The sequence below is a fragment of the Talpa europaea genome, assembly GCF_964194135.1.
Source record: "Talpa europaea genome assembly, chromosome: 7".
In the NCBI taxonomy this organism is placed as follows: domain Eukaryota; kingdom Metazoa; phylum Chordata; class Mammalia; order Eulipotyphla; family Talpidae; genus Talpa; species Talpa europaea.
The window spans coordinates 104,042,824-104,057,696 of record NC_140074.1 but is presented as its reverse complement, the minus strand read 5'-3'; the positions used below and the strand labels follow the sequence as shown (position 1 = coordinate 104,057,696).

At 53.9% G+C, this 14,873-nt stretch overlaps 1 protein-coding gene across 1 annotated transcript; it reads left to right on the top strand.

The window, feature by feature from the left end:
* Positions 1-212: 212 nt before the first annotated feature.
* On the top strand, positions 213-14,226 carry SEMA4D (semaphorin 4D; the record flags this gene model as incomplete). The annotated part of the gene is made up of 14 exons (XM_084237689.1): positions 213-294; positions 1,743-1,888; positions 2,351-2,413; positions 4,044-4,142; positions 5,414-5,507; positions 6,141-6,254; positions 7,007-7,158; positions 8,155-8,330; positions 8,421-8,577; positions 9,557-9,779; positions 10,560-10,675; positions 12,174-12,346; positions 12,433-12,479; positions 13,301-14,226. The coding sequence occupies 14 exons, from the start codon at positions 213-215 to the stop codon at positions 14,224-14,226; spliced, it is 2,568 nt and encodes an 855-aa protein (XP_084093815.1).
* Positions 14,227-14,873: the final 647 nt, after the last annotated feature.

Sequence of the window (14,873 nt, the reverse complement as noted above, 5' to 3'; positions counted from 1 at the left end):
AGCCCACAGGGTGGCCCTTGACATTTGCAGTGGTGAGAGAGACCCTTCTGGATTGCTGGGAAATGCGGGTCCTCGGGAGTCATACTGCGCACCAGCTCCGAGCTGTGCTGCTGGTCCCTGTGCAGGGGCTCTGAGGGGTGCCCTGCTGCCCGGCCTCCCCTGCCCAGGAGTGTTTGCTGCCCAAGCCTCCAGCTGTGACCCTGACCATGAGGATGCAGCTCCTAGCGCTCGCCGTGGTGCTGGGGACAGCAGTGGCCTTTGCACCTGTGCCTAGGATCACCTGGGGACACAGAGGTGAGGATGGTGGCCTGCACGCGCAGTGCAGAGGCACCACACACACCCACTTGGCTGGGGTCCCTCCCACTCTGGCTGGAGCGGTGGCTGGCTCGCTGCTGCCCATGAGATGCTTCCAGAGCTGGAGATGCTCACATGCTGTTTGGGGCCTGCTAATTTAGTTTCTGAGTCAGGGGGACCCCTGAAAGGAAATTTATCTCCCCTGTGCCTCATGGTCTGGGGCTATGTCCAGGCACAGCCCACACCTGGCTTGTGGCCCGGCCCCTGAGAACGGGCCACAGCGTGAAGACATTGGGTTGTATGTGGGACTGATCTTCAGCCATTTGTTTCAGTTGCAGCTCATTTGTCTCCATTTCATCTGTTTGTGTTTGGGGGGAATTGGGGGTCCTGGATCCCCGGTCTCCCAGGCTTCGGGGAGGGCCCAGAACATATCTCTGGTCCTGAGCAAGGTGGACTGGCAGCCGAGAGCTGTCTGCTGCAGAACACGGTGGGTGCGGAGGGCCTTGTCAGCCACCTCAACCAGGGAGAGGGGAGCAGAGAGCCCCAGCACTGACCCTTAAACAAAACCAGTAGATTGGAGAGCAAATTCAACACGCTCAAATTGATGCTGGGCTGGAGGAAAGAAAAAAACACCTCCTTAAAAGTAGTGCTGGTGCATTTACATTAGTTCCAAGTAACTATTTGTTAAATTGCTCATATTCCCAAATAGCTATTGATGCAATTAGCCAACAAGTGAGGGAAAAACACCTGTTTCTGTTTTGTGAATTTTGGGTATTTTTTTGTTGAAAATGCTGGATTGAGGCATATAGTCACTGAAATTGGGTTTCTAAAGGTTTAGAGGTAAATCGCTTTTTTCCTAAGATGATCCTGAATAGTTATGTTCTTTACGCACTACGTGTCTGTGGATGAGTAAACCTGCACAGACAGGAGTCTGATGGGAGGCAGAGGGAGCCAATGTCAGCATTTGGAGGTATCTGACCTGTAGATGCCTTGGGGAAGTGAATCACATTCTCTTGGGGTCATGTGTGGGGAGCTTACATCCTGGGGGCTCATACTCTTTGGGGGGTCATTTGCTGGGAGGCTCTGTCCCGTTGCTGCAAGGTCATGTATACTAAGGGCTTCTGTACCGGAGTCATGCTTTTGGAGGGGTCTCACTGTGTGCGGGTTTGGAACTGGAGTGGGCTAGAGTGAGTAGGGAGGGGAGTTTGGCAGTGTTCTGCTCAGCATGGGGCTCTGGCCTTCTGGGTCCCATTTGTTGGCTGTCTTAGGGTGGGAGGGTAGGGTAGAGTTTGCTCTACCCAGAGGAGCTTGAGTTCTCGACTCTACCAAGGAGCTGGCTGTAGCAGAGGATCCATACATGGTGCTTGGGACATGGCACTGCAGGGAATGAGTCCACACACAGGGTATGTCTGGCCTCAGGGGTGCCTGATGCTAACTCTCCCCCCCAGAGGTGCAGTTGGTGCAGTTCCATGAGCCAGGCATTTTCAACTACTCAGCCCTGCTGCTCAGCGAGGACAGGGACACATTGTATGTGGGTGCCCGGGAAGCTGTGTTCGCTGTGAGCGCCCTGAACATCTCCAAGAAGCAGCATGAGGTAGGACATGGGCTCCCTACTCCCCGGCTGCTGGTTCATGGCAGGACACTGGCCCCTCCCTGGGATCAGGCCGTCTTGGCCCCATGGCCAGCCTGCAGATATCCTGTGTCCAGGGGATAGCCTCCCACCTGCCCACTTCCCGGGGCTCCATCTTCCAGAATAATTCTTCCCAACCTGTGTACAGTCCCATCTGGGGCTGTCCCCCAAAGCCTTGTCTTCCCCAACTCCTAGGTCACCCAGAGACCAGCCTCATTTTACCTTTTATGCATCAAGTTTTATTATGGAAAAATCTCAAGCCTCCAGGGTGGAGGGCGTGCAATGAGGCTCCTGAAACCACTGCTCTGTCGGGAAATACCTGCTTTACCTGCCATCACGTGCTCTGTGAACTGAGCATCTTTTATTCTAGTGTCTCCTCCTCAAGGGCAGACATGCATTGAAATGGACTCTCACTCATCCCAACAGGCATACTGGAAGGTCTCAGAAGATAAACAAGCAAGATGTGCAGAGAAGGGAAAGTCCAAACAGGTAATTTCTTTTGCAAACTACAGAAGCCTGTCACGGGAATGTCCTAGTTATTTCAGCATTGCGAGGCTGCTGCATCTGAGATGCTTGCGGGCTGCATGGTGCAGGCTTGACCATGCTAGGGCCCATCTTGCAGGGTCCTGCTCCTCCGTCCCCCGCAGGGAGGTGGTGTCCCTCAAAACGAGTGCCAGATAAAGTTAGGCAAGTGAGAAATAGAAAGTTCAACTTTCTAAAGTTGAACTGAACTGAATTTATTCAGATGGCCTAAACTTTGACTACAGAAAACAATTGGTGTCCCCTGCCACCTACAGATGTAAAATGTAGGGTTCATGGCTCCTCAACACCCCAACAGCCTTAGACCTTGAAGAATTGCTGTAGGATTTCTTGATTTGTGGCAACCCCCATCCCTTGAGATTTCCTGCTCTAGAAGTCGGGCACCTTGGTTTTGGAGACCCTCAGGGAGCACTGGCTGAGTGTCCACCCCTCCAGAGCTCTGGGCCCCTGCACTGCGCATTGGGCCAGTATGCCCCCAACTGAGCTGGGCCCATGTCAGCTTCTCTGGGTATAAGAGCCCCAAGTTCCTTGATAGTTGGTCAGAACAACAGGTTATGGTAAATTTCAGCTAATTACAATTGGCTAATTTTCAAAAGAATGAAAAAAAGGTTCTTAAAATTCTTTTTGCTGAACTTTCTTAGCAGAGTGCTAAATGCTTTCACTAAATCCCTAAGTCCAAAGTTACTTTAGGAAATGAGAAAAAAATGCTGGCATTGCAATGTAATAACAGGTCATGCTGGGAGTTGTCTTCCAGCAAAAGTAGACCAAGAACTTTGCCGGCCCCACACGGGCCTGGACAGGGGCCTCCTAGTTCTTGTGGGGGAGGTGGATGATGAGTTACTGCCAGCCAGTTTAAAAACAGTTATAGCAAAAAACAACAGCAACAACAACAACAAAAAAAACCTGAGCAGAGATAATTTCAGACTATACAACAGAAAACCCAAGTGTTGTGTCTCATTGGAAGAGTGAACAGTGCCTGCGTGGCAGCTGCTGTTCTGTCGGGCCATCCTGATGGGAAGCCAGCCTCAGGCTCGCAGCCCCTCACTTACCTGGCTTCCCCCAACCTGAGTGGGGTGGGCCAGACACACCCCCATCCTGAGAAACAGTCTCCCCAGCTCTATGCATGAGGGCATGGAGAGTGGGATCCCTCTAAAAAGGACAGGGGGACCCTGCATAGTGTGCAGCCCCTGACTCTGGCAGTGTGGAAGTTGGTATGTTCAGGGAAAGTAAGATGTTATTTTCTACTGTGGGTGTTTCCAGAAAGATTAGAGATCAACTGGCATGCTTTTTGGCCAACAGATAGTTGCTGGGTAGAAGTAACTGCATGATATCACTTGCACCCAGGCTAGCCGCAGCTTTTGGTGTGTCCAGGGCTGAAGTGGATCTCTCAGCCTGTCCCTATGCGCTGGGCAGGCAGTCAAGTGTGTGGTAAAGGGAGCCTAGGAGGGCAGAGGAGGATGGGGTACACACCAGAGACAGGTCAGTGCGGCACACCTGCCTGGCCGGATCTGAAGTGAACAGGCTTGACAGCTGGGAGAGTGGGGTGTCAGGGGCTGACAGCGCATTTCCCTCCTTGTAGACAGAATGCCTCAACTACATCCGAGTGCTGCAGCCGCTCAGCGCCAACGCCCTCTACGTGTGTGGGACCAACGCTTTCCAGCCCACCTGTGACCACCTGGTGAGCTTGGGCAGCACCCTGGCTGGAGAAGCCATGTGAGGGTTGGCCGCTGTGGCCTCTGCTCTACATGACCAAGGATCTTGTGCCTCTGGGAAGGGGCAGCTTGAGCTCCTCAGAATGCCCACTGCTGCCTCACTGGACCCGAGCCTGGGGTCCTGCATGCAAACCTCCATAACTGAGGGTGTGGCCCAGGGGAGGACTCCTGGGACCAACCTTCTGTGGTCAGAGCAGCTGGGGGCCTTTGGGAGAAGCACTGGTGTGCCCGGGTCCTGCACGTGCTTCCTTGTCATCATGCTATCCGTGTTTCATGGGAGAGGCCTAGCTATGACCTGCTCCTCCTGGATTGTGTGTTCTTGGTTCATGTGTGTTATAAGCTGAATGTGACTCCCCCAGATTCATATGCTGAAACCATAACCCCCTGTGACATTATCTGAGATGGTGATAAAGGTGAGGAGGTGATAAAGGCCATAGTGTGCGGCTATAGTGCAAGGCCCTGATCCAGTGGGGCTGGTGCCTGGATAGGAGGGAAGAGACTCCAGAGCGCTCTTCGCCATGTAAGGACAACGGTGAAAGGCGCCACCCGCAAGTCAGGGAGGGGGCCTCAGCTGCTGGCCCTGAAGCTCTCCGTCCCCACCCCCGGCTTCCAGACTGAGACACAATGTCGTGCTTGAATCTGCCTGTTGTGGTTGCTCCACAGCAACCTGAGCTGGCTGGGTTGGCTTGGGATGTCACCACCCGGTGGTGTCCAGTCACCCACTGACCCAAAGTTCCTGGAATCTGCCCCTCCCAGGAGTGGTGACATGGCACATGCACACAGCTGTTTTTCAAAGATTTATTTGATTTATTTATGCATACAAGAGCTGTGGTGCAGGCCAGAGGTGTGGGTGGTGAGAGGATTCACCAGAGACAGAGTGGGGAGCAGAACAGGCAGATCTACTGAAATACACTGCTGAGGGGAGCAGCGGGAGAGGCAGGAGAAGTCTGCTGTGCCATGTGGGTAGCTCCCTGGCTGGGGATCGAACTTGTGCTGCGGTGGCTGCTGATAGCTTCATAGTGCTGAGACTTAAGCAGGGCCTCCCTGGTGGCGCAACAGGTTGCACCACCAGGAAGGCTGTGTTTTTTAAACTGAAGTAACGTTGGCTTGTAACACTGCGTAGATTTCCGGTGAGCAATCTTTACACACCACGTGGCCGTCACCACCAAAGTCGAGTTTCTGTACACTACTTCTGAGATTCAGGCACATTGTGATATTCTCTTTTATTCCACTGTAGAACTTAACATCCTTTACATTTCTGGGGAGAAATGAAGATGGCAAAGGCAGGTGTCCCTTTGACCCGGCTCAGAGCTACACGTCAGTCATGGTTGGTGAGTCGCACGCAGTTGTGGTATCTGTTAAGGGCATGGCAGGGAGCTTGGTCCCCGTCCCCCTCAGCAGCCCTCCCTCTGCTTCCTTTCCCGATTCACCATCCTCACACATGACCTCCCTGGACCCTCCATTTTGAACACATGACTCTATAGGCTGCCAGGCACTTCTACAGTCCGCCGGTTAGATTTGCGGGAGGTTATGTTAAATTCATCATTTGTGAAAATCCTCCAGTTATTGGGCCTGTTGAGTATATACTTATTTTGAGGGGAGTCTGTGGGGAGCTGCATCCTACCTTAGAATGTCCGGGCAGCTGGGGCGAGCAGGCCACAGGCCCGTGAATACCCACTTTAGATTCACTATTTTATTACGGCCTGGAGTGACTGGCTCATCTTAGTTATTGCCCCAACTCTCACAAAATACAGCTGAACATGGAGCATAAAATCATGTATGTCAAGGAAATGAAAGGGAAGATTCCAGAAGCAGAAAAGTGCGTCCTGGGGCAGGTGGTGGTCTCTCCGTTGCCCAGGGGGCTCGTGGCTGGTTCACAGTCTCGTCTCTCCCCCCCCCCCGCCCCCCACACACACACAGCTGGTGCTAATTCCCTTTTCCTCTTTCCTCCTGGGCTGCTGAAGATGGCGATCTTTATTCTGGGACATCGTATAACTTTCTGGGAAGTGAACCCATCATCTCCCGACATTCTTCACACAGTCCCCTGAGAACAGAATATGCGATACCTTGGCTTAATGGTAAGTGGCCCAGCAGCTGCAGGAAGGTGTGTCTTTCCCTGTGGTGGCTCCGTCCTCACGCCCCACTGTACTTCCCTGCTGTCTCCCAGCCTCGTGCGAGGGCGTCTGCAGCCAGGGCTGCCCACGGGCACAGGGCAGCTATTGTCCAGGGCTTCTTTCTCTTCTCTGCTAAGAGGCACAGGATCAGGGAGACTCACAAAGGGAGAATGTAGCTCAGGCTAGGGCAGGCCGCCTTGTGTCCCGAGTGACATCAAGGTGCAGAAGCCCTCGCCTGTGTGCCCGGGAGCCTAACCAGATCAGCTCTGAGGGTGTGTCTGTGTAGGGTTCCTGGGGGAGGTGGCTCGAGCTGTGCACTGAGGACTTTTCTCATGGGTGCCAGCCAGGGCCCTGGGCTTTTAATCCACCCGGACACTCGAAGATGGGTGACATGGGACATGGGGACAGCTGTTGTCCTCAGTGCTAGGCAGCGGGCAGCCAGAGCTTTTGGGATCTGGAGGTCAGAGTTTGTCAGTTTGAAGCATGGTGAGCTCCGGCTCCCAGGGTTCCCAGGCTGGGTGCTTGGGGTGAACTGGGAGGGAGGGAGGGCAGATGGCAGAACCATATGACAGATACCTAAGGCTGAGAGGGGAGAGCATGGGCACCATCTGGGACTCCATGCTGTTGGCACTCAGGACACTGGGGTGTGGGGTGTGCCATGCTTGCAATGATGTTAGACCCCTCCATGCAGTAATCAGGGTGTCTCTTCCCTGCAGAGCCCAGCTTCGTCTTTGCCGACGTGATCCGGGAGAGCCCAGACAGTGCCGATGGCGGGGATGACAGGGTCTACTTCTTCTTCACCGAGGTGTCTGTAGAGTATGAGTTTGTCTTCAAACTGCTGATCCCGAGAGTAGCGAGGGTGTGCAAGGTAGGCCTGCTCCCCCAGTTCCTTTCTGGTCCAGCTTTGCATTGATCATGTCTGAAAGATGAGTCCCTTGGCCCAGGCTCCGGCTTGCTCTGAAATGTCCATCTACCACTTCATTCTTTTGTTCCACATGTCAGTGCAGATGGGGGCCTGCCAGGAGCGAGGCCAACCTCCTCAGAAGGCTGTGGTCTCCCTGGGGGCCGAGGGGGGCTTGGCACCCCATGTGTGACTGGAGGCCCATTTTTAACATGCCTCCCTCAAGCCTCCCCCAGCTTGTTAGCTTTGTTCCCCTCTATTAGCCAAATTCTGCTGAAACTGGAACTGGTTCTCACCACCCCGTTGTACAGATGGAGAGGGCTTGTTTTCACAGTGTCCAAAATGAACAAGGATGCTTCAATTTTACATTCTTTTGCTTTCAGATTTCACAGTCTCTCCTGCAGACCAAGTCATATGTTTTACACTTTCTCTTGGTGGTCAGCTCTCCTGACCACCACCAGCTCTCCTGGTATGTCCCAAGCAGATAACTTGGGGGAGAAGAAAGAAAGATCTAATGTTCCACGAGGAGTGCCTTTTGGGGAGATAGACCCACACTGGCTGGGCTGGCCTGGGGGTCATGAGTGTGCCAGCCTGGCTCAGGGTTTGCTCTCTGTTGGTCATGAGCCAGATGCACACAGGCCAGGGGGCTAACCTGTGACAGGGAGGACAGCAGCCCACCTGCTGCCGTGCAACTGGGGCAGGACTGGACAGCTGTAGGGGCAGTTAATGATTTTTCATCAAGAGTTTGTGTGCTGGGTTTGTGTTTTCATCCATACAACGCGCAGGATCTGAGCCGACGTGGACACAGTACATGGGCCACATGGCTGTCTGCAGTCTGCTTTCTCTTTCAGCCTCGACTGCATTTCATTCAGGCACAGCCAGCTTGGGGTTGACCTAGCCACAACGCTGACACTGCAGGCCACTGCCTGCCCTCCTAGACCACATGTATCTTTGGGATTTCAGGGGGACCAGGGCGGCCTGAGGACCTTGCAGAAGAAGTGGACATCGTTCCTGAAGGCCAGGCTGATATGCGCCAGACCGGACAGCAGCCTGGTCTTCAACATACTGCGGGACGTCTTCATCCTCAAGTCTCCGGAACTGAAGGAACCCGTGTTCTACGGGGTCTTCACCCCACAGCTGTGAGTGCTTCACTCCACAGGCGGGTGTGTGAGGAAGGTGTTGCCTACATTCCACCCCCTTGGGCACTCAAGTGACCCCTTCTTCTCCAGGAACAACGTGGGGCTGTCGGCGGTGTGTGCCTACAACCTGTCCACGGTGGAGGCGGTCTTCTCCCGCGGGAAGTACATGCAGAGCGCCACGGTGGAGCAGTCCCACACTAAGTGGGTGCGCTACAACGGGCCCGTGCCCACACCGAGGCCCGGGGCGGTGAGTGGGGCCCGAGCGTGGCCAGAGGGTTTGGTGATGGCCCTGCGGTGTCCCTGTGCTTATGGAGTGCTGGGCCAAGTCCATGGGGAGTAGGCGTCACCCCGGGGCTGTGAGCACACCCCACTCCTTCTGAGTTCTGCTCATTTACGAGTTGTGTAATAGCTGTTGTTGCCACATTCTGCCCAGACCAGAAGCCTGCCCTGGCTGCATGGGGTATTTGTGAAGTTGGCATTACTTAACATAATTAGGTCTGTTTCATTTTCTGCTTCTGCAGAGAAACACACGATTTCTTGGCAAAGGCCTCTGTGTTTGGATCAGCTATACTGTCTGATCCTCACTATGAGTCACATTTTTTCTTCCTAAAATTAGAGAATTTTCCATTGAAATCGGTGAGAATTTCTAGGCCGGTCGGGTGGCTTCTGTCCATTCTGGGGCTGGTGTGGGGCCGTCACCCCAGCAGAGTAGCTGGTCCTTGGGGCTCACCCCCTGGCAGGGACTCCCCTCCATGAGGGTGCACGGCTGACCCTGGCCCTCATTCTGTCCATGCTGATTGCTGAGTAAGACTTTGCTCGCTTGTGCTCGTGAGTTCACACACATCAGGGAGCAAGGGCTGAAGAAAAGAATTCTTCATGCTCTGTTAAGCTGTTCAGAATTAGGCTGTTTTTAGCAACGTTCACAATCTTCTCACAGAAGGCTGTTGAGTGTGGTTCATGTTTACTTTTAATTCCAAGAGCTTGTTTCATTTTTTTTGATGCATGAATGGAGAGAGTACTTCACTGTCATGAAATACAAGCATATCTTACAGATAGACCATTTCCAAATACTTTAGAAGCACCTTCAGATTCCTGGGAGAAGGTCACCTCAGTTTTTCCCCTTTTTCAAGAAATCACATGTAATCCCCAAATTTTGCAGCTCCCTGGGCCCCAGCTAGTGTGCCCAGCTCAGGATGAGCCGCTGACATGATGGTCTGTCCCTGCAGTGCATCAACCATGCGGCACGTGCAGCCAACTTCTCCAGCTCTCTGAACCTCCCAGACAAGACCCTGCAGTTTGTCAAAGACCACCCTCTGATGGATGACTCCGTGACCCCTGCAGATAACAGGCCCCGGCTCATCAAGAGTGATGTGAACTACACTCAGATCGTGGTGGACAGGACCAAGGCCCTGGATGGGACTCACTACGATGTCATGTTTCTCAGCACAGGTGGGTCCTGGCCTGTGGTAGGAACCCCAGGAAAGTCAGCTCAGTCTGCTGTGAGGAGCCAGCACCTCCCCATGTACCCCCAGCAGCTTCTTAACTAGCAAGTAGAAGGATTCCTGAGAGGTGGCCACACCTGGGTGGCTTCAGATCTCTGTGACCTTCAGACCACCTGGGCACTGGCTCAGCTTCAAGCCCTGGCTCAAAACCGGAAGTTCAGGTCTGGTGGGTCTGGTCTGGTGCAGAGGGAGCCCAGGTGGGGCCCCGCACAGCTGCAGGTGAGCACACCAACAGCCAGGTTGCAGACCTGTCCTGACCTGTCAGGGAGGCATAACTTCCTGGTAGCCTGTGGCTTCAAAACAAGCGTCTAGGATGAGGGTGGTGGCTGGGCTGGGCGCAGCAGCTGACGGGGCACTGCTGCTTTCTGGCAGTGCCTCTAGCAAGACAGAGGGCCCGTGCTCCCTTGCCTGGGGCCCCGCATGGGATGGCACCCCCAGAGGGCTGGTGGAGCCTAAGAAATGCCACCGGTTTGAGCCAGATGGTACAGTGTTGGCTTTGTTGAAAGGGTTGTGGAGTTAACAATGGTACGTTAATTTTCCATTGAGGTTTCCAATTGTTTTGCCAGGGACCACTCCTTTTCTATTTCTAATGTAAAAGTGTCATCTCTTACTGAGTATCTTGTTGAGGGAGTAAGTTGAGAAGGGGGACCATTTACTGCTGTGACCGGAAGTGCCAGCACTATCCCCACCTACAGGCGCATCACTGACCTGTGCTTTGACCTTGCAGACCAGGGTGCCCTGCACAAGGCCGTCAGCCTGGGCAGTGACGTCCACATCATTGAAGAGACACAGCTCTTCCAGGACTTAGAGCCCATCCAGACCCTGCTGCTCTCCTCCAAGAAGGCAGGTGACCGGGATGGGAAGTGTGGCCTGTGGTGAACACCAGCTGGGGTAGACACCCCTTGCTCCATGTGGCCCAGAAGAGCGACCCTCTGGCTCTCAAAGTTGTTCTCTGAGTGGTCGAGTGTGGAGTTTGGGCTAAACGCAAGCAAACCTGGGAGCTGTGCCTCCTCTAAATTAGAGTTGGCAGGACTTCCCCAAGTTTGTTGAGCCAACCTGCCAAGCTGTGGGAGGCACGCTGCCCTGTGACAACACCTTCTTGTACCCAAGCTTGACAAGGCTAAGACCCCATCAGCAGGTGTGGTGTTAACACAGTGTGGGGAAGTGAATGGTCAGGGTTGAGAACCCCACCTCTGAGCAGAGAGTGTCATGTCTTTGAGGTGCTTTCTCCTATGTCATGGTCCCAAATGTCTCCTATAAGGCAGAGAGCAAGTGAGTGAGGCTCTGGGGGCCGTCGGGCTGGTCTGTTGTTGTCGTGCGAGGTGCTATGGCTAGCCCGCAAGGCCTCCCTAGTGGATGCTGAGCTTTGCAGGTGCTGACGTTGCAGAGGGGACTTCCTTTCTCTGCTGTTTGTGCTCAGGTGGGCTTGTGACCTGGGGACTGTGCATCACAGGCCAGGAGATGTTGGGGGACAGTAGGAACCTGAGCTCCAGCTGACCCTGAACACGTCCTCTAAGGATAAAGACTATGTCTCGTCTGAATCTAAAATACTGAGTTCTTTGTGAACTTGGGAATCTTTTGATGTTAACCAAGAGGTCCTTGTAGGACTTTGAGGTGGGAAGGGAAGCTCCCAGGCAAAGGAAGTAGATGCTGAGTCCACGATGGCCATCACTGAGTCCACTGAGGCGGCTCTGGGGCCTGGTTCACTGAAGAAAGAGGCAGCCTTTCAACCTGCCTGGACCAGCTGCTCTGCTATCTGCTTCTGAGAGTGGACGCCCACGTCCCTGCCTGCGTATTCTTTCCTTGTGGGTGATGGTCAGTGAATGTCCATTATAAGCATCGTGTCCACTCCCCACCCTCGTCCCTTTAGCGTAACCCTCACAGCAGCCCCTGCTGGATTCAGAGCCTGGTGACAGCTGTAGTTTGCACCCCAGTGCCCCCCGTTCAGGCAGGACATTGGGTTCTGAGGTTGTGCCCTTCAGCCTCTGGTTGGAGTGAGGCCCAGGACGTCAGGGCCAGTGGCTCTCCCTCGCAGGGAGGCATCTGAGAGTGCCTTTCGCTAAAGAAGAGCAGGAAGGGAGGCACTCTGGTGGCGGAGGAGATGGAGGGAGGGATTGCGACCAGGCCTGGCGCCCTGCGCCAACGTGCAGATTCCGAGAAGAAGCCATGCACTGCTTCTTCTCACGGTGCTGTTCATTCTGGCTTATCTGGGTCTGCCCAGCCTTGCTCCAGTTCCAGGTGAGGAGGCTTTTCCTCTTCCACGTAGTGAGAAAGATACTTTGTCACCTTACTGCTTGTGACTGCCCCAGGCCCACACTTCACATCTGTTCCACACTCACAGGGCAGAAGTTTCATCTACGCCGGCTCCAATTCAGGCGTGGTCCAGGCCCCAGTGGCCTTCTGTGGAAAGCATGGGACCTGCCAGGACTGCGTGCTGGCCCGGGACCCCTACTGCGCCTGGAGCCCCGCCACAGCCTCCTGCGTCACCCTGCATGAAATTGACAGCCCCACCAGGTACCCACTGGGGTTTTGCTGGTGGACGTACCTCCTCCCCAAGGGAAAACACTGCATGTGTGACCTCTGTGCCTTTTGTCTTGCAGGGAGTCTTTCGTCCAGGAAATGAGCGGGGATGTGTCCGCCTGCCCCGGTAAGTGGCTCCTTCTCCCTCTGCTGCCTTACAGGCCAGCAAGGTCGAGTAACCATCTCACGATGCTTTGGTGTTGTGGCCTGTATTTTGCTTTCCTTTCTCAGAACAGAGGTCAAGTTTCTGTGCCAGACCCATGATCTTTCTGCACCCCTTTCTTGCAGAGAAGAATGTGTGGAGTCATGTAGCCTGTGTGTTCACTGGAAAGCCCTCTCTGCTCAAAACTGTCACATCCACTCTCGAGCTGCATCTCTCTTTGCTTAGCACGGGGCTTGTTCCACAAAACCCAAACCATGAACGGGGGAATGGAGCTCAGGAACAGTCAATCCTCATTCCCCTCTACCTCTGGGGAAGTTGGGGTATCCCCACTGTGGACAGATGCACCCCTGGACTCGTATTCCCATGCCTGACCCAATAGCTGTCATTGGTTAAGCCAGGCTGAGGACTGAGAGGCTGATGTGGCCCGGGGCCACTAGGGACGCCTGTCATGCTTGACTCAGTGATGCCCCCAACTGCACCCTCAACCTCCCTCCCCCACCTGCCCCCATACCCTATGAGTTTCTCTCAGGATACCAGGGAGACATACGGGATTTCCGTTGCTCAGAGCTGCCTCCAGCTTCCTTATCTCCATGCGCTGCCACCCAGGGCTCATCTTTGCTTTTCAGTCACGCATGTTTTTATCTCCTTACTTGTTCTGGAAGATTCCATGTTGCTCCAGGGGGTGGAACCTCTTATGTCTTCTTGTGCATATTTACCTAGTTTTAAAGGAAGTGAAATGGCAAGCGGGGTTGTTCACACTGTGCACATTTATTTTGATGTTCCAGATAAAGTTAAAGAGCCGTACCGGCAGCATTTTTTCAAGCACGGTGGCACGGCAGAACTCAAATGCTCCCAAAAGTCCAACCTGGCGCGGGTGGTGTGGAAGTTCCAGAATGGTGTGCTCACTTTCGAAAGCCCCAAGTACAGCCTGGTGGGAAGGAAGAACTTGCTCATCTTCAACCTGTCGGAGGGGGACAGTGGGGTGTACCAATGCCTGTCAGAGGAGAAGGTCAGGAACAAGACGGTCTTGCAGCTGGTGGCCAAGCACGTTCTGGAGGTCAAGGTGGTCTCGAGGACCCCAACGCTGTCCACCTCGCCGGCCATCCAGACCGAAAGCAGTAGGCTCATCCCCAGAGAGTCAGCGGGGCCCACCCAGGGCTCCCATCCCCAGACCCCTGCTGTGCGGGACCCTTCACCCGGTGCCGCCGCCCTACCCTCCAGCCCCACACCCACCAGCACGTCCTGTGAGCCCCAGATTGTCATCAACACGGTCCCCCAGTTGCACTCGGAGAAGACGCTGTATCTCAAGTCCAGTGACAACCGCCTCCTCATGCTGCTCTTTCTTTTCTTCTTCCTCCTCTGCCTGTGCCTCTTCTCCTACAACTGCTACAAGGGCTACCTTCCGGCACAGTGCTTAAAATTCCGCTCTGCTGTGCTGCTGGGCAAGAAGAAGCCCACGTCCGACTTCTCGGACTGCGAGCAGAGCGTGAAGGAGACCCTGGTGGAGCAGGGCAGCTTCTCACAGCAGAATGGAGGGCAGCCCAAGCCGGCCCTGGACACTGGCTACGAGACAGAACAGGACACCATGGCCAGCAGAGTGCCCACCGACAGGGAGGACTCGCAGAGACTTGACGACCTGCCGGTCAAGGACAGGCCATTCGATGTCAAGTGTGAGCTGAAGTTTGCCGACTCCGACGCGGACGGGGACTGAGTGCCCCGCCCACAGATAGGTCTTTGTGTTCGCAGTCCCGTGACCTCGTCCAGTGCTGTGTAGGGTAGCCTGTGTCAGCAAACCTCAGTCTTCTGTGTCTCTTCTCTTGGGTCGAGCTTGTGACTTGGTATCTCTGTCTTTTTGGAAAAATGGCGAGAACACCCCCGGCCCCCTGGCTGTTTGGAGCGCTGTCCGAGGTCCTGCAGGCAGTAGTGCTGGCTGAGTGACCTGTGCGGTGGAGGGGCTGGCTGGACTGCTGTTGGCCTGGGAAGACTCATACTCCAACCCCCTTCCTCCCCATAGCAGCCACTGAAAGATAATTTAATTCCAGATTGGAAATGACGTTTTAGTTTATCAGATTGGTAACTTATCTCCCGTTGTCCAGATGGGCACAAACCTTTTTTTCTTTCACGTGATTGTTTTAGGATTTGGCTATAATTGTGTTGGTCTGTCTGTTAGGTCATTATTTTTTTGTTTTTTTGTTTTTTTTTTTAAATTACTGAAGCAGATGGTTTAATATTTAGAAGATGGACTTTATTCTAGGTTTTGTTTCTATTAGGATAAGATATGACTTACGTTGCTTCAGATTCTCAGGGATAAACTTATTTTTGCTAAATGCGTTCTTTCTGCTTATAGAAATGTAGACA